General features: G+C 40.5%; 1 protein-coding gene and 2 long non-coding RNA genes across 5 annotated transcripts; 1 reads left to right on the top strand and 2 right to left on the bottom strand.

The window, feature by feature from the left end:
• Window positions 1–1340: 1340 nt before the first annotated feature.
• Window positions 1341–4611, bottom strand: LOC309701240. The gene is made up of 3 exons (XR_014274927.1): window positions 4481–4611; window positions 4044–4177; window positions 1341–2365 (listed from the first exon to the last, which is right to left on the bottom strand). It is a non-coding gene; the product is annotated as an uncharacterized lncRNA (long non-coding RNA).
• Window positions 4612–6720: 2109 nt separating this feature from the next.
• On the bottom strand, window positions 6721–14544 carry LOC309701347 (uncharacterized protein). 3 transcript variants are annotated; one of them, XM_082525475.1, is made up of 8 exons: window positions 14439–14544; window positions 9771–9961; window positions 9548–9656; window positions 8853–9270; window positions 8296–8455; window positions 7592–7727; window positions 7357–7410; window positions 6724–7182 (listed from the first exon to the last, which is right to left on the bottom strand). In XM_082525475.1, the coding sequence occupies exons 2-8, from the start codon at window positions 9958–9960 to the stop codon at window positions 7158–7160; spliced, it is 1092 nt and encodes a 363-aa protein (XP_082381601.1). In that variant the 5' UTR covers window position 9961; window positions 14439–14544; the 3' UTR covers window positions 6724–7157. The 3 variants fall into 3 exon arrangements, with proteins under 3 accessions (XP_082381600.1, XP_082381602.1, XP_082381601.1); XM_082525474.1 differs by having other exon boundaries at window positions 6721–7410; XM_082525476.1 differs by lacking the exon at window positions 7592–7727 and having other exon boundaries at window positions 6723–7182.
• Window positions 14545–16601: 2057 nt separating this feature from the next.
• LOC309699855 lies at window positions 16602–17091 on the top strand. The gene is made up of 2 exons (XR_014274511.1): window positions 16602–16656; window positions 16907–17091. It is a non-coding gene; the product is annotated as an uncharacterized lncRNA (long non-coding RNA).
• Window positions 17092–22682: the final 5591 nt, after the last annotated feature.

Raw genomic sequence — 22682 nt, 5'->3', positions numbered from 1 at the left:
GTTTTCTCTATTATTATGTTGCTCTTTGTTGTTTGCTGTCTCCTCTGTTTGTTTTTTTTGTTGTTTTTTTTTTTTTTTCTCCATACAGGTGACCCAGGAGTTCTTTTTTTTTTCTCTCTCTCTTCCCCCCCCTTCTCACCGTCTCTTCTCCCCTTTGGTTTTCTTTCTTTCTCTCCCCCTCTTTCTCTCATTCATTCCCCCTGTCCTATTTATTTAAAAAAAAAAAAAAATAACAAAGGATGAACTGAAGCTCTGCCATCACGTAATGTCGCATACTGCTGTTTCTGATGTCATTTAGAAAAAAAAAAAAAAAAAAAAAAGGTCGACTCAATCACACTGGCTCTGTTTGTTACTAACCACAACCTCGTGCATGGGAGTAACACCAGGTAAACTCACGACACTTTTAAATATTTTGTTAAGGTAACCTCATAAATGTCACAGATGAAATATTTCATGTTTATTTGCTGGTTTGTCGGTAGCGGCTCCTTAAAAGCAAGTCTACCACACATCTATTCGACCAGCGCCAGTTGATCTGCGACGCCAGTTAATCTGGAACACCAGCTTAAAGTCTCTACTGGTTCCTGCAGAATTGTTGTTGGTTTGTGTGTTCGACTGGTGACTGGAAAGTCGCAGCCACTTGTGAGCAGCGACCGTGAATGAAATGTGTAATGATGCTGGAAAGCATGCAGTTCTATTATATTCTGTTTTACGTTTGTATCGCCTTTTGCTGGACTTCAATAAAACTTAAGCAGGCCCTTTTACTGGAGTAATTTTTTAACACTATCTCTACTTCTACTGAAGGACAGAATGTCTGTACCTTCACCAGACAGATGACAGATGATGAAGAGATAAATGGAAGTATCCAGGAACTATTGTATTATTTAGCGTTATGTCTGCCACTTACCATAGTAGAACTTTATGGAGGCAAAACTGAGCACAGCATTTATTTGGATACAAAAAGTGATCTATAATATTCACACTGTAAAGCTAATTTAACTATTCAATAGAAGTTCTTTTGTGAATAACTGATCACAGCTTGAACAATATTTTGATATGAAGACAAATATTCAACAAAGGCAGTGCCATTTTTTAATTGCTGATGATGGACTAAATGGGAAAAATGCATTGGTATAATTTTATTATGTTAATTTGTTATTTTTTTGATAATGTTATAAATTCAAGCAACGTGTGCATTGAACCCAGAGAGAAAACACTGAGAACAGCTGTACACAAACTACCATGCGCCAACTCGATTACATTTTTTATTATTATGTATGTATTTATTATGTACCAGCTCAGGTAGTATAAAGAAAAATGACGTGTAACCAGATGGTTTTTTTAGTAACTTTTTTTATTGCTCAAACACAAGAAACATGCTTTGAAAAACAAAATTGCTGGGCAGCACACAGCCCTGGAATGCTGCTAAAAACAAAGAAAGAAATTAAAAAGTGGCTAACGCGTGTTCAGGTTGTTTACTAAGCTCCAAAAGAAATGACAGAGTCAAAGGTAAAAAGACAAAAAAGCGACAGTCTTCCTCCTGCTGTGACTGACAGAGAAACAGCTCATGTGTGTTCAGTGAAATGTGTGTGATCATGAGACTAGTCATTGACATCCCCCAGACTGTAAAAGTATCACAGAAACACAGTCACCTTTGGCACTGCGTCACAAGCCAGCCATGGCTGATGACAGAATCACTGAACAAGTGGCAGCATGTTACTGTTACGACATGTTAATGCTTTGGACCACAAACTCAAAGCAACACGAGCTTCAGGAATCGTTCGATGTTCTGTGATTACTTTGCAGTTTTAGAGAGATTCAAATTCATTGTTTAGCTACAGGTTAACAGTCTTCACAGCTAAGTTTTGCCTCCACCAAAGAGAAAAGAAAAAATAATATTAGGGGCTTTCCTGAACATACTTAACACTAGTTGTTAGCCGTCTAAGACCAGAATGTCTCTTGCAAAGTGTACAGGTAATTTATCTTTACAAGCAACTGCAACATATCTGTTAGTGAGGAGATTACCACGATACTGGCATCTGGGTTTTCTGGCTCCCTCATTCTTTAGTTCACACTTAACAACTTTGAACTTCTTGTGACTTTTTGTCATTTTAAGTGTTTCATCAAATTTTCCCTCAACACAAATTTTTTTGATCTCACTTGGATTATCAAGGATGAACGTGTTGGTATCTTTACAGCTGTTGTCAACATTGTAGATCTGTTTACTTTTTATAACCGTATTACAATCCATTGCAGTCATGCTGGCGTTTATGTGCTGTCTTCTAAACTTGCCATAGCCGTCTTCTTCAAGCGTTGAACTCTCAGAGGCAATGAGCAGCAAACAGATAAACAGGATCCTCATTATTACCTGGTGAAGATAAAACAGAAACAATATTCTGATTGAGAATTTTATCCAGAAAAAGCACAAATTATTGCAACAAATATGTAATAAATTTGAGTCTACATGCTAACTTGTGGTTCCTAAAGTAGAATGGGAAGTGATAGGTTTGTAGCATAAACCACAGTTTACTACACAGCAAAAATCAAGACACAAGTAGGCAAAGTTCTTTGTGTTACTCATGCATGAGAGAGACCTGCCTGGAGCCAAGTGTCGTTCCACCCACTTGACCTCCGTCAGACTCTCAGCCAGGTTCCCCATAGCACTCCTTTTATTGTGGTTACATGAATATGCATAGGGTCATTAACATATGAGGTTTCATATAGGTATACATGTGGACAAAGAATACATTGTGTGTGTGTGTGTGTGTGTGTGTGTGTGTGTGTGTGTGTGTGTGTGTGTGTGTGTGTGTGGGGTCAAGATGTGACCCTGTGAAGACTCCCCAAAGCTGGTGGCAGGAGTCTAGCGGTCCATCTGAACAAAAGGCTCTTACACTCATACAGATATACGTGTGTTTGCTAAACCATCAGCAAGAGAAGACACGACCTCTCCTAGGAGGTGTGTGATCTATGCCAGAACCCTCTGAAGAGGAGTGAACGCACCCCCCTCTTCATGCTACACAGAGTTGTTACAGACCTCCTAGGATGAGACATTCTTTCAATCTACAAATGAATATATACTTCTAAGCATATATAAATATATATTTCTAAGCATAAATGACAATCCAACAATACAAATCTAACAGGAAGCAGAGGCTTCAACTATCACCCAGCCCTCTCCTGTTGAGCCTGCTCCTATTCTGGCTTCAAGCCCAGCAAGAAGCGTCGGATCAGCTGCTGAATGATTGCTTAGTTACTTTGCTTTTGTCTTTGGGTGCTCAGGGACTTCTCATACACTCCTTCCCCTTCATTCATATTCTACTGTTACATACACTATGTTGCCAAAAGATTCTGTTCCTCTGCTTTCACACACACATATAAACTTGAATTACATCCTATTTTTAATCCATATGATGTCGGCCTCCCTGTAAATGCTTTCCACAGCGTTTAGGAGTGTATGGGGAATTTATGAGGTCAGCCACTGATCTCACACATTAACTTGCAGTCTCTGCTCTATTTATGAGCAGTTCTGTCAGGTTGAGATCAGGACTCTGTGCAGGCCAAACTCGCTCATCCATGTCTTTATGGATCTTGTTTTGTGCACTGGTGTGCAGTGACGTTGGAACAGGAAGGGGCCATCCCCAAACTGTTCCCACAGACTATGGAGCATGAACGTATCATAAGTGTTTTGGTGTGTAGAAGCATTAAGAGTATCTTTTACTGGAACTAAGGGGCCGAGTCTTAAATTGCTGTTGAATCTAAATGTCTTATAGTGAGACACATTAGAATTTTGATTTTGTCTTTTCACAAACTGATCGCCAGCCAGAAATCTTTACATCACACAATGAAACAATTTGCAAGAACTTAAACGTCGACTCGGACATGAAATCATCATAAATGTAAACGCTGGAAGCTTTCCTCACATCTCCTCGTGTATTGTGGCTTGGTCTGTAATAACAAATCTGTACTGCACATCTGAAAACGAATAAAACTCAACTCAAGAACCTCACGACCTTTGCTGCACTAAAAGGCATCCAGCATGAGATTACCTTATTTTTGCTTCACTGATGAGTGAATGAGTGGTTGTTGGTTGGTTGGTTGGTTGGTTGGTTGTTGGTTGGTTAACCTGCAGCGGTTCAGGCACAAGTGGGTCGTGTGGAGCAGCAGGTGAAAGGCTCTGAAGCTGGCGAAAGATTACAATAAATCAAATACATGACTGAATAGGCAACATCTGATAGTCAGTGTGAATGAAAATGAAAGATTATCTAACATAAAGACTGGTCTCAAACTGTACATGCATGTAGCTTATGCAGGATTTGTGTGCTCACAGAACCCAGATAATGTCAGCATGTTTTTAAGCCCGTGTCTGGATTGTAAAAGTAGGTAAAGTGTGGCAGGAGCGAGGGTTGTTATACTTCCTTGGAGGTGTAGAACATGAGCCTGTTGAGAATTAAATATTTTTATTGTACAAACAAAACATTCTTACCAAATGAGGAGCGAAGACTCGAGATGAGCAGAGTGTAGCTGAGACACGCTGTTACGTTCAAGTCAGTCAAACTGGAACAAAGAACACTTGGTTCTTGCCACTTTGATTTTTATACATTTCAGCAGCACCGCCTTATGTAATCATTTAAATTATCACCCGCATCACCAGTGCACCAGTTCTAAGAAAATGTACCACTTCTCTGTTTGTGTTTCAGAAACTTAATGCAACATGACCACAGCATCATGCAAATGTAGTTTGTCACTCATAGCTGGCTTTTCTACTGTTTTACGAAAAAAAATGTTTTCTTGCATATTTGCAGGCCAAACAATCAGGTTGAACGATCAGGCTTGACGCCTCCATTTCTACCTGTTCGTGTTTCCAAAGTAGAATCACTGTGGCGATCGCTTTAAAGGCTGCATGGCTTTCATTGTTACATTGTGTTCATACCTAAATACTAAGAGAAAGTTCATATGTGTGTCCTCATTAGGACCGGGATTTGTGTTGGTGTGTGGGACTGTTTCCTAAGGTTTATACTGATACTGGTTATAATGTGACAATGTGTTTCAGCTATTTTACAGAGTAACACAAAAGTAATGTAATTAGTTGAAGTAGTGTAATGAGTAAATAATACTTTTGTTCTGTTTAATGTGTGTTATGTATTACTTTTTTGACTAACAACCCCAGTACCGATCTCTACAAGGAGAGGCAGTACCTCCAACATGTACAAACATTTGACCCAGCGGCATATCGAAGGCACTGCATGAATGTAATGCCTAAGATATGCTGCTTAGAGATTGTGGAAGGGCTCAAAGTGGAGCCAATAAGAACCCAAAAAGAATCAATAAGAGAATCATATTGATAAGTGATATTGAGAATGCCATCCCTACCTACTTGTGTGTCACCCTACTTGCATAGGGCTTCATATAATTGTTGGGGTCTTCTGCAATGTTCCCTCTAAGCTGCGCACGTGCGCAATTGCGCACTGTTGGCACGGTCTCTGCGCACAGAAAATCTGCGGTGCGCACAAAAAAAAACTAACCTGAATTGAAATTAAAATTAATACTTTAACATTTCTGTTTTGCAGTGTTAGTCAGTAAGAGACAGGCTGCTCCCATATGGGATTAGAACGATGCCACCTTATCCCATAGTTCAGCCGATGCGTATATACGCAGCCAATCAACGTCATTGACAGGCTATGACAGCGTCCTTATGTGCCGACACCGGTGTTTTAGCTAGCAAAGCAGCGTGGCTGATGTGGAGTGAAGCCACGTTAATGACAACGTGTACAACCATTGGAGATGTGAGCAGGACAGACGGAACAATTGACGGAAAAAGTGTGGACTTTATACCAGTTTTTAAATTGTCTTGATAGGCCACGTAAAACCAGAGTTATGATAAAAATATGCAATGTTTGGTTTTCTTCCTGAATATTGTCGTTGTTTATATTTACTGGGGGAAGAAACGGTAAAAACTGCGTTTTATAAGAAAAAAGGCTCGAAAGCCTGTGAGCAAAAACAAACCCCACCCCCCACCTTTCCAATTGGTTCAAAAAAGTACCATGTCGACCAATCAAAAAATGATATGGCAACGTGACATCTTGTTGTTAAGAAATGGGGGGAAGTTTTAGGAGTGACGGCGGTGTGGGGAGATGTGAGAGATTTGAGACGTTCAGCGCAAATCTCGTGTAGTTAGTGTGTAGTGTAGTTTTTGTTGTGTGTGTCAGAACAATGAGGCGACTGCTGAATGTTACAGGTGTTACAGCAGTGATACATCTCCTGTTGTCAGGCCTGCAGGTATCAGGCTGTTGTTCTCCTTTATCTCATAGTGGACAGAAATGATTTTTTGGAGTGGCACAAATACAGGGAGTGCAGAATTATTAGGCAAATGAGTATTTTGTCCACATCATCCTCTTCATGCATGTTGTCTTACTCCAAGCTGCCCAGTCAACACACATACGTGGGGCCCAAATAGGGAGCATCAGGGCTAATATTTGGGGCCCACTTGGGAAACCCAACTGGGGTCCAGCTAATTTTGTCCTCAGTTTCCATGGTGGCCCCAAATGTGTTTGCCCACATAGGTTAATGACGGACCCTGGATGGGCCCCAAATCAGGCCCAGCCAATAAACAAGTGTGGGACCCAGATGGGTAGAAGTGGGTCTGATAGTTGGGGCCCACTTGGGTTACCCACCTGGGACCCAGCTACTTTTGTCCTCAGTTTTCATGGTGGCCCCAAGTGTGTTTGCCCAGATGGGCTAATGACGGGCTCTGGATGGGCCCCAAATCAGGCCCAGCCAATAAACAAGTGTGGGACCAAGATGGGTAGAAGCGGGTCTGATATTTGGGGCCCACCTGGGTTACCCACCTGGGACCCAGCTACTTTTGTCCTCAGTTTCCATGGTGGCCCCAAGTGTGCTTGCCCAGATGGGATTTTGGATACTACAGTAAGCTAAAATTTAAATCACCTGTACAACAAAGTCAGTTTATCTTTTTTATTAATACTGATTAATATGACATTTTAAAACAGTATGCAGTATAACAGTAATTTTTTATATACTATACAAATATTTTTTTTGTTTAGAGAACATGTTGACAAAAAAGGTCCCCAGTATACACAAAACAATAACAAATCAATGTTATACAGTTTAAACGAAAAAGAAATGCACTGAAACACAGCTTCTCACTCATTCAGTGATCCATTGGTCCTGAAAAAAAAAAAGTGCATTTTTTCACAACTAACATCAGATTTGCAATACTACTGGAGTTGTTTTGAAAGTTGTGCTGATCAAGTTGTTTGACTGGCTGGAGTTCCTGGAGCTGATTGTGCAAAGAAGAATATTGCACAAACTGCTAAACATAACTGGAAATTGTTCACATACCGTAACACAGTGAGGAACCAAAAAACGGTTTCGTGAGAGCTGTCTTCAAGTATGCTGCAAACCAGAGAGAAATATGTGGTCATTCCTGGCAGCAGCCATCACCCTCCAGAACAACATGAGCTGATGCCCCCCCCCCCCCCCCATAAAAAACCCAAACATAATTTCCCTCAATAATACAGTATTTGTAATTAATTTAATCTCCACAGTCTATCTAAACCGAGTCACTAAGGTATACCTCTCCTGCACGCGACACTGTGCCCTTGCCATGCGATTTCCTCCTCTATCTCTTGCACCAATAAACCACTTGGATGCTGCCTTTTCTGCCTCTTTTCTGGTAATCTGGCTTGTAAGAGCATTTTTTTTCAAGCTGCCTGTAAAGCACAGATATTGACCACAAGAAAGTGAGACTATATTACTGAATCTAAAGACACAGCTGTAATTCTCTTTTTTTGTTACATACTTATATTTATACTGTGACACGGCATAAGATCTCACATAAATGTAGAACCAAAGTATTAAAACCTTAAATCAGTGAGCTCGTTCAGTGAGAGACTGAGATTACCGAAAAGCACCACTGAACGACACAGGAAATCATTCCTGCCTGTGGCCATCTCCCTGTACAACGCATCCACTTAACACACTGTTTGCTGCTACAGCTACACATGTTTCTTTTCCAAATATTTATTTATAAGTGACTTATGTATGTATGTATGTATGTATGTATATATATATATGTATATATTGTACTATTCTTAGTTAGCGTATTGTCTGTCTTGTCTTAATGTTGGTTTCAAATGGAGCACTGTAACAAAAAATAATTTCCCCCAGGGATCAATAAAGTATTCTGATTCTGATAAATTGATTGGAAGACTGACTACAGCTGAAATGAGCATCTGTTATTCAAACATCAACAAAATATCTTACAACTAATGAGCTTACCATATAGCACTTCAAAAATCTTAAGCCCTCGAAATTCCCGCTTTCCATGGCGCCCAACGAAGTTATATTGCCTGGAAAGAGCATTGTCCATAATGAAGGCCATCATTCTTCTGGTGGCTTCATCAACAGTGCTCCCTCCGATCTCTGCCACAACAGCAACCTTAGGACACACAAGGACAATAATTTTACCGACAGTAGTACCATCAGTCACACCTAAAAGAAAACCTGCACAGCTACACAGTAATTAGGCTTAATAATTTTGATGCTATTTGATTGAGAAAGAGTTAAGTATCAAAGTCAAACACTGTCTGATGTAAATGCAAAGAGCTAAATGACTGATCCACCAAAAGTAATTTCTTAAGGTTTGGCGTGGCACAACTTGTAAAGTACAACTTATTTTATTTTCAAAAACAGCAACTTTTGTGGAGCTCACCTTCCGCCACTTCATTGCACTGACCATGTTTGAACAAACACCAACTTTCCTTAATCATAACTGCTAGCATAAAACGCAGATTGAGGCATTAATCAATTATTGTCATTACATCATTATTATTTACCACTTCTTTCAGGAAGACAGGGTCTATCAGTTTTTGTTCCAGTGCTTCCACGTCTGCGACTGTCCGGAGAGGAAAAACAGCACCCTCGGGTAATACTGCAGCAACTGGTCCATCACGTTGTTTGAGGAGAGACTGTAGCATTCGACTGTGGATCCTCTGAGTCTCCTTAATGTCTTCCAGGAGGGTTAGAACACGTACAAACATGCTGGTATTGGTGGCTTGTACAAGTTGTCTTGGAACTGGTTGTGAAACCACAGGTGAAGGAGTTGAGGGTGGTGGTAGCTGAACAAATGGATGAGTGACGTTCTGGTGGGGAGTTTCACTTGAATGTCTATTCTCCATTGCTGATGTTGATGAGGTCTCTGGCTGTTCCGCAGCGTTGTCCCAATCCTCATCCGAGCTTGACTGGATCACTGGCCTTAAAATGAATTTAAAAAAATATTTTAAAAAACCCACAAACAATTTAGTTACTGGTTAGTCCTACAAACTAAAAACATTAATGTATAGTCCGGCATCAAAAGGAGTCTAAAACTGATTTTTAAAAGTCAAAAAGTTACAAAGTGCTATTTTAAGATCATATCTAAATCTGGTGAGCAGTAATGGTCTGCTAAAGATACTGTCAGCTTGTTTTTGTTTTTCTTATAATCACCACAATAAATTGTTGCTTTTAAGGCGTTTTAAAGAAACATAATTACCTCCTTTTCCGCTTCCCTTTTCCCAATCTGCTTCCAGAATCTGACTCAGTCTGCAGATCAGAGGTTGCTTCAGACCTCCGCAGTTTCACCCTGGCATTTTCATAGTTTTCTGTAAATTTTTGACATACATCAACAAAATGTTGTTAGTGAAATTACAGGGAAATTTTTTGTTCTGTCTTTAATGACAGAATATTTGGTAGCAATAAACAAAAATGCTTCTTACCAGCTTTCCCCAAGATGCGAACTCTGTACTGTGACCAGTTTGCATCTGGAGTAACTCCATCCTTTACAGCCTTATTGATATTGACTCTCCCTGGTGGCCAAGAATCTTCCGCTGGTCCTGTAAACCACTTGCAAGGAATTATGGATACACCTCCACCATCCAGAAAATCAACAACTGCAAATGGATGCATGCTGGTGAGAAAGCAAAAAGAAGCCAACTAGTACAGCAGTGGCAATGCCACATATCCAGACTTCAGTGGCAAAAGCACCATTTTCTGTTTTAGTTCATCAAGTAATACAAGATTCATTTGTTTAGACAGATTTGAAACAAAGTAAATTCCAAGGCATGTTGAGTCCAATGGATAGCTGAAAAAGGCATTACAGTTTTCAAAGACCTGACACAGTGCTTTGACAACTTGGCAATCCTGTAAAATGTTTGCCACAATAAGAATTTTTCCCCCTACATTGAAACAGTTATCTCCCATGGAGCAAGAAACATATGTCTGTCCATCAGTGTATTTTCTGTACTGCTTAAAAGTTCCAAGATCACTTGTTATTGGTCCAGAGTTATGAGGCTGTTTAAGAGGAGAGGGAACAGACATCCTCTCTTTTCTTTTCTTCTGAATACTTTGCGTCTCATAGACGCGCTTGACAATTTGTTCCACAGGTTTATGAGGCCTCCGCACAATCTTTTTCAGTTTACCCAGGAAGGTTTCAAATGGGAAGCAGGAAATACTGTCCAAAGGTCCAAACTTTTTCGCATCTTCAGCTAGGTGTATTAAATTATGTACATTATAACCAACAAATTCAAGACCATAAATCGAACCAAAATCTTTCACAAACTGCTTTAAAACATCCTCTGCATAATCACAGTTCTCAATACACAAATCAGGACTAAGAAGAATTCTTATAGATACAGATAAAAGTATAAAGTGTCTATACATTTGGCTTGGTATATTATTAAATAAAACAACTGGGCCTGTGTAAAGCAAAAATTGTCTCAATTCAGTTGCTTTCCACATGCTAATTTCAAGGAGAGATCTTGGTTTCCTTGCAAAACTTTTAGGCAAATGTTGCCTGACAGAAACCATGAATGCTGAAATCACGGTTAGAATTTGCATAGACTGTCTGCATTTTCGGGGACCTTTTAACCAAAGATAAATAAGTTTTCGCATTACCCCCAGACACACAAGGTGCATATAGTCCAGCACAAAACCTGAGACTAGTCCCACACCCAACTCATTCAGAGGTGACACCCCAACCTGATGCTCTTTGTAGGCCATAGCACGAAAAGTCTCATCAGTCCTTTTCTCAGCAGAAATTTCAGGAAAACACAATCTCCTATTCACATACATGCCCTTTTGAGTGCACCGCTCACACGCATAATAGCCAGTGTGTCCCTTCACACATTTAAGAAAAGCACGAGCAGGTGCATCACAAATGAATGCATCTGGAGCAGCAACACTGAAATGGACACCATTATACTGAACTCCATCTTGTATAATTGCCCTTACATCTTGTACAAAGTCATTCAAGTACTCCTGTACATTAGAAGGTTTGGTTGTACCTGAGTATAACCCGATCACAAAAACATCACAATTTGGGATCTCCTTGATTCTACCCAGAATAGGCCACAGACTAACATTGTTGCTGCGGAATAAAGGTAGACCATCAACATTAATTCTAAGTGTTAGATTGTTTGTTAGTTTCTTTAAATCAAAATCTAAAAGCTCCAATGCTGCAACAATTGAATTCTTTAAACCAAAATGGTAGTATGATCCCCCAGCCACATTTATCACATTACATTTGCGGGCAGTTGACATCAATGTTCGAGCATCTAGTGGTACATTAAGACCTTTCTGTCTAAGAATTTTAAGAAGGGCAGACAAAGCATTATGTGACACATTGTATTCTGCAGCCCACTCTGCAAGTCCTTTTGTATCATCTGGTGTGTCTGAAAAAGCATCAGAATCGAAACAGTCATCGTCCAGATCAAATTCATTAAACTCAGACACCCCACTTTCAGAGTCTTCAGGAAACACGTCAAAGTCCAAAGCATCATAAAAAATGTCTGCAGATTGTTCATTTTGTGAACTGACTCCAGCATGTTCATCGCAATCATGGTACTCTTCCACAAGGGGTTTATTCTCAAAAGAATCTGAGAAAAAAATTAAGTCCTGATGATGATCTAACTCATTCTGCTGTGAAACGAGACGTAAATGTTCAACAACTTTCGCAGCTATTTTTCTTCTCTTTGTCCTCTCAGATTGCTCCATTGCTTTCTGAAAGATAAAATGTATAAAAATGATAAAATGTAGTATTTTTCAGTCACCTGGGTAACAGCTTGGATAGGTTACACTAACTACATCAACAGGTCCTTACTCAGAAATATTATTGGGGCCTGACAACTATCCAAAGCACATTTACATGTTATTAATCGTGGTTAATAAAGCCATTTTCTTAAATTTCATTCACTTTAGCATTTGGCTGTCACTTGTGTATTAGAAATATAGGAACAAAGATGTAAACACAAAGCGCGGAACCGATGCATCAAAATGTGTGAGATGTCAGCTTTTTCGCCGAGGGCAGGTACACTGACACTCCGTCAGGGCTGAAAGCCGACAGCTCACTAATTCTGATGATGCAGGTTTCATCACTCTCCAACCAAAATTAACTGAACCAGCAGCAAAAGAAGATCCAAACTACGCTTCATATTTGATAAATACTGTCATTAATTCCCTCTTGCTGTCTTGTTTTCACCACAATTTAAAAAAAAAAAAGAAAAAAAAAAGAAAAATCACACTTCCTGCACAGCTCTCTCGTAGTGTACTTCGAGAAAAGTTTCCCCATCTGAAATCTGTTTTCCACATTATTCCCTTGCTTATTATACATCAGTGTACGGTTGTGCTTAGCGCTGTTGTCAGTTGTTTTTTTGTGCCAAATTATGCCAAATTGCAAAAAACTCAGCTTGTTCTCTAATAAAACCTCTAATAAAACCTCTAATAAAACCTCTGTAACTTTGCTCTGCTTTACTTCAGCAGCATCAGGTAATGTTCATATATTGATTCATGGTTTTCTTCAGTTTTTGTTCAACTGCAGAATATTTCTAAGGTTATCTGATTTAAAAAGCCACTCCAGGAAAATCTCCTTCATGTTTTTCTGTGTTTTATCCTCAGTTACTTTGGCATAAAGACATCTGCTGTGATGCTTACACCAGCCTTAAAAGCTGTTGTATTACAATAAAAGACCCTGACATCGCTTTATAAAGTAACAATTCTAATTGTTACAAACTCAAAAAAAGATTCCTACTAGTATATTTCTGGCATGAATCAAATTTTGAATATAAATGAATTTTGAAATATACACTGCTTCTTATGTCAAAGTCTGTAAAAATAAAGAAAGAGATAAACCACACATAACCCTTGCTACTATTCACTCCACTGTCCAACAGCAAAATCAAACCAATATACAGATATTAATAACATATTAATGTAATAGTGTGACTATGCAATTTATAAGTAGCCATAGTCAGCCAAGTCATAATCAAAACAACAAACATCTCAAGTTTTGAGATCATTGCAAACCCTCCTGGCCAATAATCACACAAGCTGTCCATGAAGGAAGGTTGATAAAGGAGCATGCACAAAATTCAAACAAATTTAAGCCATAATGAAACAAATTAAAATAACAGTGCACATGCACAAATCAGGCACCAGACAAACACTTAAAGATCACAGATCTTTAGAACCACATCCAAAGAGCAATTGCTTTTTTTTTTTATAAATAAATAAATGTGTAGATTCTAGCCAAATATACATTACAAAAGGAAAAAAGGAGGGCCACAGCAATCATAGTAAAAGGAGTTGGCACTGTGGCCCTAACAAGACCGATCAGTTCTGCTTAAATAATCAGTTTCCCTCATGTACAGAGCTTGCACAACAGTGAGAGGCAGATTCTAGAGTCAGTACACTATTTCTGATTAAGTTCTCACTAAAACAACTACACACATAAAGTTGCATGAATGTGTATGAAATGTGTATGAAAAAAAAAACCCAAACAAATCAAGAACACCTATATTTTATTTGCTTTTTCTGGAAAAATGAAAACAATGGCAAGAAAAATGATGATGTCTTCTACAGAAATAGAGTGCTCACTGATCTGCCTCTCTGACTGCTGTGCATGCTCCTGACACAGGGGCAAAAGCTGGGGACTAGTTGCTCATGGCCATGGCCTACCCTCATCACTTAGCGGTGAGGAATGAAGCTGATAAAGACAACACCAAAGCAATTTTGGTTGCTCTGATAGTGAAAATACCCTCCCATATTCCTCTTAAAAAATTAGAACTTCGTTAAATTGGTCTAATACAGTCCTTTATTAATACTAATCATAGAGAAAACCAAGATAACGTTTAAGTACAACTTGATGTTAAGTACACGCAGTAATTAATTTTGGTGCTAGTTAAGCAGTATACAGGACACCAGAAAATGCTTTCAAACTGTGAAAATTGGCTAAATCCAACATTACGTAAAAATTTCAACTAGCTTAGCATTGCTTGAGTGCTAGGAAAAAGTTTGCCAGCACTTGTGCCATTCATTACTTTGCAGCATCATAACTTTGTAAACATTTCATTTATACTTAGGGATTCAAATTAAGTCAAAAAAGTTCTTACCCTTACTGCAGATAAGTTCGTAGCTCAAAGATGCACTTAATCCAAAAATTGTCAGCTTAACTGTCAGCTTTGTCCAAGGGCGGGAAATGAAGAATGTTCCAGAATGGGGGGGGGCCGGGTTCAAGAAAACCTCGTGATATTTCATGAAATAACGCGAGATTTCAAAAAGGGTTAACCCTAACCCTCCTACATGGAGTGAAATTTTTTTCCCACTCAAATGTAAAACCATTTATTTTATTTTATTAAGCGTCTTACAATTTTAAGTCATATCTGTTCTTTGTGTTTCACTTATATTAATATATTTTATATGTATATTTTGTTATTAATTAAATATACATATGCTGCCTGTGGCATAATTTATTATCAGTTATTTCATCTTAATTCATGTTTATACTTACACATGACTAATAATTATACTTAACTAAGGTCATTAAACTCAGTTGCCTGTTCATGCAACTTCCCATATGTTACCCATATGGTGCCCATAGAACATAGCCCATCTGGGCTGGCTCAGGTGGGTCCTACCTGGCTAACCCAGGTGGGTCCCAGATTGGATGCCCATTGTAAGCCCATCCCCACTTGGAACCCCCATAGCCCATGTGGGGCCCACATACTGGTGTTTACTGGGTGTATAGGCTCGAAAGCCTCCTACCAATTAAGCATATTAGGTGATGTGCATCTCTGTAATGAGAAGGGGTGTGGTCTAATGACATCAACACCCTATATCAGGTGTGCATAATTATTAGGCAACGTCCTTTCCTTTGGCAAAATGGGTCAAAAGAAGGACTTGACAGGCTCAGAAAAGTCAAAAAATAGTGAGATATCTTGCAGAGGGATGCAGCAGTCTCAAAATTGCAAAGCTTCTGAAGCGTGATCATCGAACAATCAAGCGTTTCATTCAAAATAGTCAACAGGGTCGCAAGAAGCATGTGGAAAAACCAAGGCGCAAAATAACTGCCCATGAACTGAGAAAAGTCAAGCGTGCAGCTGCCAAGATGCCACTTGCCACCAGTTTGGCCATATTTCAGAGCTGCAACATCACTGGAGTGCCCAAAAGCACAAGGTGTGCAATACTCAGAGACATGGCCAAGGTAAGAAAGGCTGAAAGACGACCACCACTGAACAAGACACACAAGCTGAAACGTCAAGACTGGGCCAAGAAATATCTCAAGACTGGTTTTTCTAAGGTTTTATGGACTGATGAAATGAGAGTGAGTCTTGATGGGCCAGATGGATGGGCCCGTGGCTGGATTGGTAAAGGGCAGAGAGCTCCAGTCCGACTCAGACGACAGCAAGGTGGAGGTGGAGTACTGGTTTGGGCTGGTATCATCAAAGATGAGCTTGTGGGGCCTTTTCGGGTTGAGGATGGAGTCAAGCTCAACTCCCAGTCCTACTGCCAGTTTCTGGAAGACACCTTCTTCAAGCAGTGGTACAGGAAGAAGTCTGCATCCTTCAAGAAAAACATGATTTTCATGCAGGACAATGCTCCATCACACGCGTCCAAGTACTCCACAGCGTGGCTGGCAAGAAAGGGTATAAAAGAAGAAAAACTAATGACATGGCCTCCTTGTTCACCTGATCTGAACCCCATTGAGAACCTGTGGTCCATCATCAAATGTGAGATTTACAAGGAGGCAAAACAGTACACCTCTCTGAACAGTGTCTGGGAGGCTGTGGTTGCTGCTGCACGCAATGTTGATGGTGAACAGATCAAAACACTGACAGAATCCATGGATGGCAGGCTTTTGAGTGTCCTTGCAAAGAAAGGTGGCTATATTGGTCGCTGATTTGTTTTTGTTTTGTTTTTGAATGTCAGAAATGTATATTTATGAATGTGGAGATGTTATATTGGTTTCACTGGTAAAAATAAATAATTGAAATGGGTATATATTTGTTTTTTGTTAAGTTGCCTAATAATTATGCACAGTAATAGTCACCTGCACACACAGATATCCCCCTAAAATAGCTAAAACTAAAAACAAACTAAAAACTACTTCCAAAAACATTCAGCTTTGATATTAATGAGTTTTTTGGGTTCATTGAGAACATGGTTGTTGTTCAATAATAACATTATTCCTCAAAAATACAACTTGCCTAATAATTCTGCACTCCCTGTAAATGTTTCTGCAGCTTTAACTGTTTTAAAATTTTTCCGTTTTTCACACAGGAATCTCAAGATAAATAAGACATCTGAAACTAAGATCAGAGACAGTCAGGAGTAAGTCACTCTTTATACTGTTTTTCTGCACTGTTGACATTTTTTAATCTTCCTTCGGGCTCTTTTTTATTTTCATTTTTCATTTCTTCTAATAAGTGTCCACAGTCCTCTGTTATCATTTTAATTTCAAGCCTAATCTAACACCAACCACAAACACTTAAACACTTTGCTCATTTTCCTCTGTCCAGGCTATTTCTCAGAGTACTTTAATCATGTGATCAAATAAAACTATTTCTTATTTTCATTGAAGGACTGAAGCATCTTTATTCACAGCAGAGGGCAGCGAGGTCAGAAACGAAGGAGCGTTTGAGAGAAATCACCAAGACAACAACCTGATGTTCTCATCAGAAGCAGCAGGAAGACTGAATTTTGAGCAGTGCTGAACAAATGTATTGTTGATGTGACTGGAGATTAAAAACATCTTTGTGTTATAAACCACTGATGTGATTATGTTAATAGTTTACCGACAGGTTATTATTATTATTCAGTTATCATTGATGCTGATATATCATTAATGATGCATTGTGTCACTTTACATGTATGAAATGAAGATTTAAGTATTGTTTCAAGTTGCCATTTAGGTGCAGATATGATGCAGCGGGTGGAGTTCAACATCAGCGTGTGACGGCTGAAATAGTTTAGGATCATCAACCTACAGCTGACTTGCAAATAAATGTGACCAACAGCTAAAGACAGAGAGAGAGAAACCACGCGTCTAGTTCATGCATTGGTGGTTAGACTCCGATGGTCCAGCGCAGCAGAACACAATCACAGCTGTGATAGCGATTAGGGAAGGACCCCCAGAGTATAGATGCTGGTGGTGGAGATGAAGATGGAGGCTTGAATGGCGCCTGACAGAGATGAGTGAAAGGTGGTGGCGATGGGGAGGAGGCGGGTTGTACGAAGGCATCTAAAAAGAAGAATCACAGATGCGCAGTGAGATTTTAAGTACATGGAGTGAAGGCTGATTGGCCTAAAGAAGGAGGGCTGAGTGCTGATTGGACTAGACCCGTGATGTCACAACCAGCTTGACAAGCATGGGAAAGTGGAAGTGATGTAAAACTTACATTAGCTGCCAAACACCCGGGAAGCAGACAGACGTGTGACTACAGAGCTTCCTTAGTGAACTTGCGCATAAGCCTCATGATGGTCACATGAAAACCACCAAGCTTAATGTTTTTAGCTGATTTGTTAGTGTGTGTGTGTGTGTGTGTGTGTGTGTGTGTGTGTGTGTGTGTGTGTGTGTGTGAGTGAGAGAGAGAGAGAGAAAGAGTTAGAGATCCAATGTTAAATCTTAAACCTTTTGTTGGATGATAAATAATGTCTTTTCATATTTTGCTAATCACATGCCTCATTCCAGGAGGGATGTTTGCTGTAACTTTGTCCTCGCACACTGACAGTAAAGCTGTCCTGTCTTAAATTGCTTGTTGGGACATGTTTGTTTGTTTGTTTGTTTGTTTTATTGTGTGGATTCTTCTTATCAATGTTTGAAGCATTTTCCAACTGTATTTAAAATACATAATTATTTCATTAATATAATAATAATATATTTCACGTCATCTGCTTTTTGCGGATGATGTGGTTCTGTTGGCTTCATCGGGTGAGGGCCTCCAGCTCGCACTGGAACGGTTCGCAGCCGAGTGTGAAGCAGCGGGAATGAGGATCAGCACCTCCAAATCTGAGGCCATGGTTCTCAGCCGGAAAAGGGTGGAGTGCCCACTCCGGGTCGGGGATGAGTTCCTGCCCCAAGTGGAGGAGTTCAAGTATCTCGGGTCTTGTTCACGAGTGATGGGAGAAGGGAGCCGGAGATCGACAGACGGATTGGGGCTGCAGCTGCAGTAATGCGGACGCTGCACCGGTCCGTCGTGGTGAAGAGGGAGCTGAGTGTAAAAGCGAAGCTCTCAATTTACCGGTCGATCTACGTCCCTACCCTCACCTATGGCCACGAGCTGTGGGTAGTGACCGAAAGAACGAGATCGCAGATACAAGCGGCGGAAATGAGCTTCCTCCGAAGGGTGGCTGGCCTCTCCCTTAGAGATAGGGTGAGAAGTTCGGCCATCCGGGAGGGGCTCAGAGTAGAGCAGCTGCTGCTCCACATCGAAAGGAATCAGGTGAGGTGGTTCGGGCATCTGACAAGGATGCCTCCTGGGCGCCTCCTGGGTGAGGTGTTCCAGGCATGTCCCACCGGGAGGAGGCCCCGGGGCAGACCCAGGACACGCTGGAGAGATTATATCTCTCGGCTGGCCTGGGAACGCCTTGGTATTCCCCCGGATAAGCTGGAGGAGGTGGCTGGGGAGAGGGAGGTCTGGGCCTCTCTGCTTAGGCTGCTGGCCCCGTGACCCGGCCTCGGATAAAGCGGATGAAGATGGATGGATGGATGGATATTTCACGTATTTCAAGGCCATGGCCACACAACAACAGCATGTAACAGTCATAAATGGATATCCATCCATCCATCCGTTCGCTTCCGCTTATCATTTTCAGGGTCACGGGGGGCGCTGGAGCCTATCCCAGCTGTCATAGGGCGAGAGGCAGGGTACACCCTGGACAGTTCGCCAGTCTGTCGTAGGGCTAAATGGATAATTTAGTGATATTAGTCCATCTTACAGGAGGAACTGGAACAGCAGATTTTTGTGACTTCAGACTTGAACATTTCCTCTCCTTTAATATAGTGAAAGCAACATGTTTCATCTACATACATGTGCTGCAATCAGAGGACTCTTATGCATTAGAGTGATAAAAACTACAAGCTGAGCGTTAATGAAGGAATGAAACTGTGGCGTCTCCCCAGGGATGAAACAAGATACACAGAAGATTTTACAATCTGCGTGTCATTCTGCAGACCCTCGATCCTCCAACTATCTAATGAAGGTAATGCGCTGTGACAGAGTTACAAAATGAGAATATTATCTCTGACAAACCACCGATGGCATTCATTGACACGGACACTGTCCATTAATCTCTCCCTTAATTAAAAATGGCATTTTGATTTACATTAATACATTTCATCTTCTCAGGCTTTAAAACCAGGTTTGTCATTTGAGAGTCTGAGTGTGTGCAGTTCAGATAAAACCAGTTCATACCTGATGGGATGAATACTTTATTTGAATTTTTTTCATGCATTCCTGTTAAAAACTTATTTACTGAGGTTTTACTTTTACTTTACTTTATTTATATAGCACATATAATAACAACAAAATGTTGACCTGTACAAAGAAGGAAAAAAAAATTACACAGTAACAAATAACATAAATAAAAAATACCTGATAAAAGATGATTAGGTGGACAGACAGGTAACTCTCATGCGGTGTCGAAAACCAGTGAGAATAAATGTGTTTTAAGATGGGATTTGAAAAGACTGATGGTCGGGCCCTTTCTAATGTGGAGAGGTAAATCATTCCACATTTTCGTTGCCACAAACACAAATTCCCAGTAACCTCTGTGGACCAGCCTCGACTTAAAAGTGGCCAAGAGCGAGAGATCACTTGATCTTAGATCTCTAGGGGGTATATATGGCTGCAGTAAGTCAGACAGATGTTCTGGAGCCGGACCGTTCAGTGCTTTGTAAGTCAACAACAAAATGTTGTATTTAATTCTAAAGCGGCCTGGGAGCCAGTGAAGTGAGGCGAGCACTGGGGAAATATGCTCGTGTCTCTTTGAACGTGTCAGGAGACGAGCTGCAGCATTCTGGACCAGCTGGAGCCGTGCTAGACAAGACTGGCTAACAGCTGCATATAGAGAATTACAGTAGTCCAGTTGAGATAAGATAAAAGCGTGAATTGCTCGTTCTAGGTTTTTAAAAGATAAAAAGGATTTCACCTTGGATAAGAGCCTCAATTTTAAAAAAGGACGACTATACAACAGAGTCAATTTGTTTCTCAAAGGTAAACTTACTATCTCGTATAACCCCCAAATTTTTTGCATGCAGTTTAACAAAAGGTGCTAAACTGCGCAGGTCAAGATCCGGGGTACTAGAATTGCAGCTTGGTCCAAAGATGATCACAAGATGATCACGAGAAATTTGAGGCTATCCAGATCTTAACTTCGCAGAGACACTGAAATAAGGATTCCAGCGAAGCGGAGGTGTTGTTATTTGTAATCTTGTCTTGAGGATCTGATTCAGATGAGGAATGCGAGAAATGCAAATAGCAACGTTTTCACTTCCACTTTTTTGTGGCCGTGGTAATTAGAAACATTTTTCATTTCTTCTAATAAGTGTCCATAGTCCTCTGTTATCATTTTAATTTCAAGCCTAATCTAACACCAACCACAAACACTTAAACACTTTGCTCACTTTCCTCTGTCCAGGCTATTTCTCAGAGTACTTTAATCATGTGATCAAATAAAACTATTTCTTATTTTCATTGAAGGACTGAAGCATCTTTATTCACAGCAGAGGGCAGCGAGGTCAGAAACGAAGGAGCGTTTGAGAGAAATCACCAAGACAACAACCTGATGTTCTCATCAGAAGCAGCAGGAAGACTGAATTTTGAGCAGTGCTGAACAAATGTATTGTTGATGTGACTGGAGATTAAAAACATCTTTGTGTTATAAACCACTGATGTGATTATGTTAATAGTTTACCGACAGGTTATTATTATTATTCAGTTATCATTGATGCTGATATATCATTAATGATGCATTGTGTCACTTTACATGTATGAAATGAAGATTTAAGTATTGTTTCAAGTTGCCATTTAGGTGCAGATATGATGCAGCGGGTGGAGTTCAACATCAGCGTGTGACGGCTGAAATAGTTTAGGATCATCAACCTACAGCTGACTTGCAAATAAATGTGACCAACAGCTAAAGACAGAGAGAGAGAAACCACGCGTCTAGTTCATGCATTGGTGGTTAGACTCCGATGGTCCAGCGCAGCAGAACACAATCACAGCTATGATAGCGATTAGGGAAGGACCCCCAGAGTATAGATGCTGGTGGTGGAGATGAAGATGGAGGCTTGAATGGCGCCTGACAGAGATGAGTGAAAGGTGGTGGCGATGGGGAGGAGGTGGGTTGTACGAAGGCATCTAAAAAGAAGAATCACAGATGCGCAGTGAGATTTTAAGTACATGGAGTGAAGGCTGATTGGCCTAAAGAAGGAGGGCTGAGTGCTGATTGGACTAGACCCGTGATGTCACAACCAGCTTGACAAGCATGGGAAAGTGGAAGTGATGTAAAACTTACATTAGCTGCCAAACACCCGGGAAGCAGACAGACGTGTGACTACAGAGCTTCCTTAGTGAACTTGCGCGTAAGCCTCATGATGGTCACATGAAAACCACCAAGCTTAATGTTTTTAGCTGATTTGTTAGTGTGTGTGTGTGTGTGTGTGTGTGTGTGTGTGTGTGTGTGTGTGAGAGAGAGAGAGAGAGAGAGAGAAAGAGTTAGAGATCCAATGTTAAATCTTAAACCTTTTGTTGGATGATAAATAATGTCTTTTCATATTTTGCTAATCACATGCCTCATTCCAGGAGGGATGTTTGCTGTAACTTTGTCCTCGCACACTGACAGTAAAGCTGTCCTGTCTTAAATTGCTTGTTGGGACATGTTTGTTTGTTTGTTTGTTTTATTGTGTGGATTCTTCTTATCAATGTTTGAAGCATTTTCCAACTGTATTTAAAATACATAATTATTTCATTAATATAATAATAATATATTTCACGTCATCTGCTTTTTGCGGATGATGTGGTTCTGTTGGCTTCATCGGGTGAGGGCCTCCAGCTCGCACTGGAACGGTTCGCAGCCGAGTGTGAAGCAGCGGGAATGAGGATCAGCACCTCCAAATCTGAGGCCATGGTTCTCAGCCGGAAAAGGGTGGAGTGCCCACTCCGGGTCGGGGATGAGTTCCTGCCCCAAGTGGAGGAGTTCAAGTATCTCGGGTCTTGTTCACGAGTGATGGGAGAAGGGAGCCGGAGATCGACAGACGGATTGGGGCTGCAGCTGCAGTAATGCGGACGCTGCACCGGTCCGTCGTGGTGAAGAGGGAGCTGAGTGTAAAAGCGAAGCTCTCAATTTACCGGTCG

This window comes from Aulonocara stuartgranti, assembly GCF_965226115.1.
Source record: "Aulonocara stuartgranti genome assembly, chromosome: 23".
NCBI lineage: Eukaryota > Metazoa > Chordata > Actinopteri > Cichliformes > Cichlidae > Aulonocara > Aulonocara stuartgranti.
The sequence above is the reverse complement of the archived record's forward strand: the minus strand, read 5'-3'. Positions and strand labels throughout refer to the sequence as shown.

Bases quoted from the DNA above. Each gene is read 5' to 3' on its own strand.
- LOC309701347 (XM_082525474.1), bottom strand. From the start codon at position 9,960: ATGCATCCATTTGCAGTTGTTGATTTTCTGGATGGTGGAGGTGTATCC. The intron at 8,456-8,852 runs GTAAATAATAAT...GTGTGTCCTAAG, and splicing joins CTGTCTTCCTGAAAGAAGTG to GTTGCTGTTGTGGCAGAGAT. The intron at 7,728-8,295 runs GTAAGCTCATTA...TGTGCTTTACAG, and splicing joins GATTTTTGAAGTGCTATATG to GCAGCTTGAAAAAAAATGCT.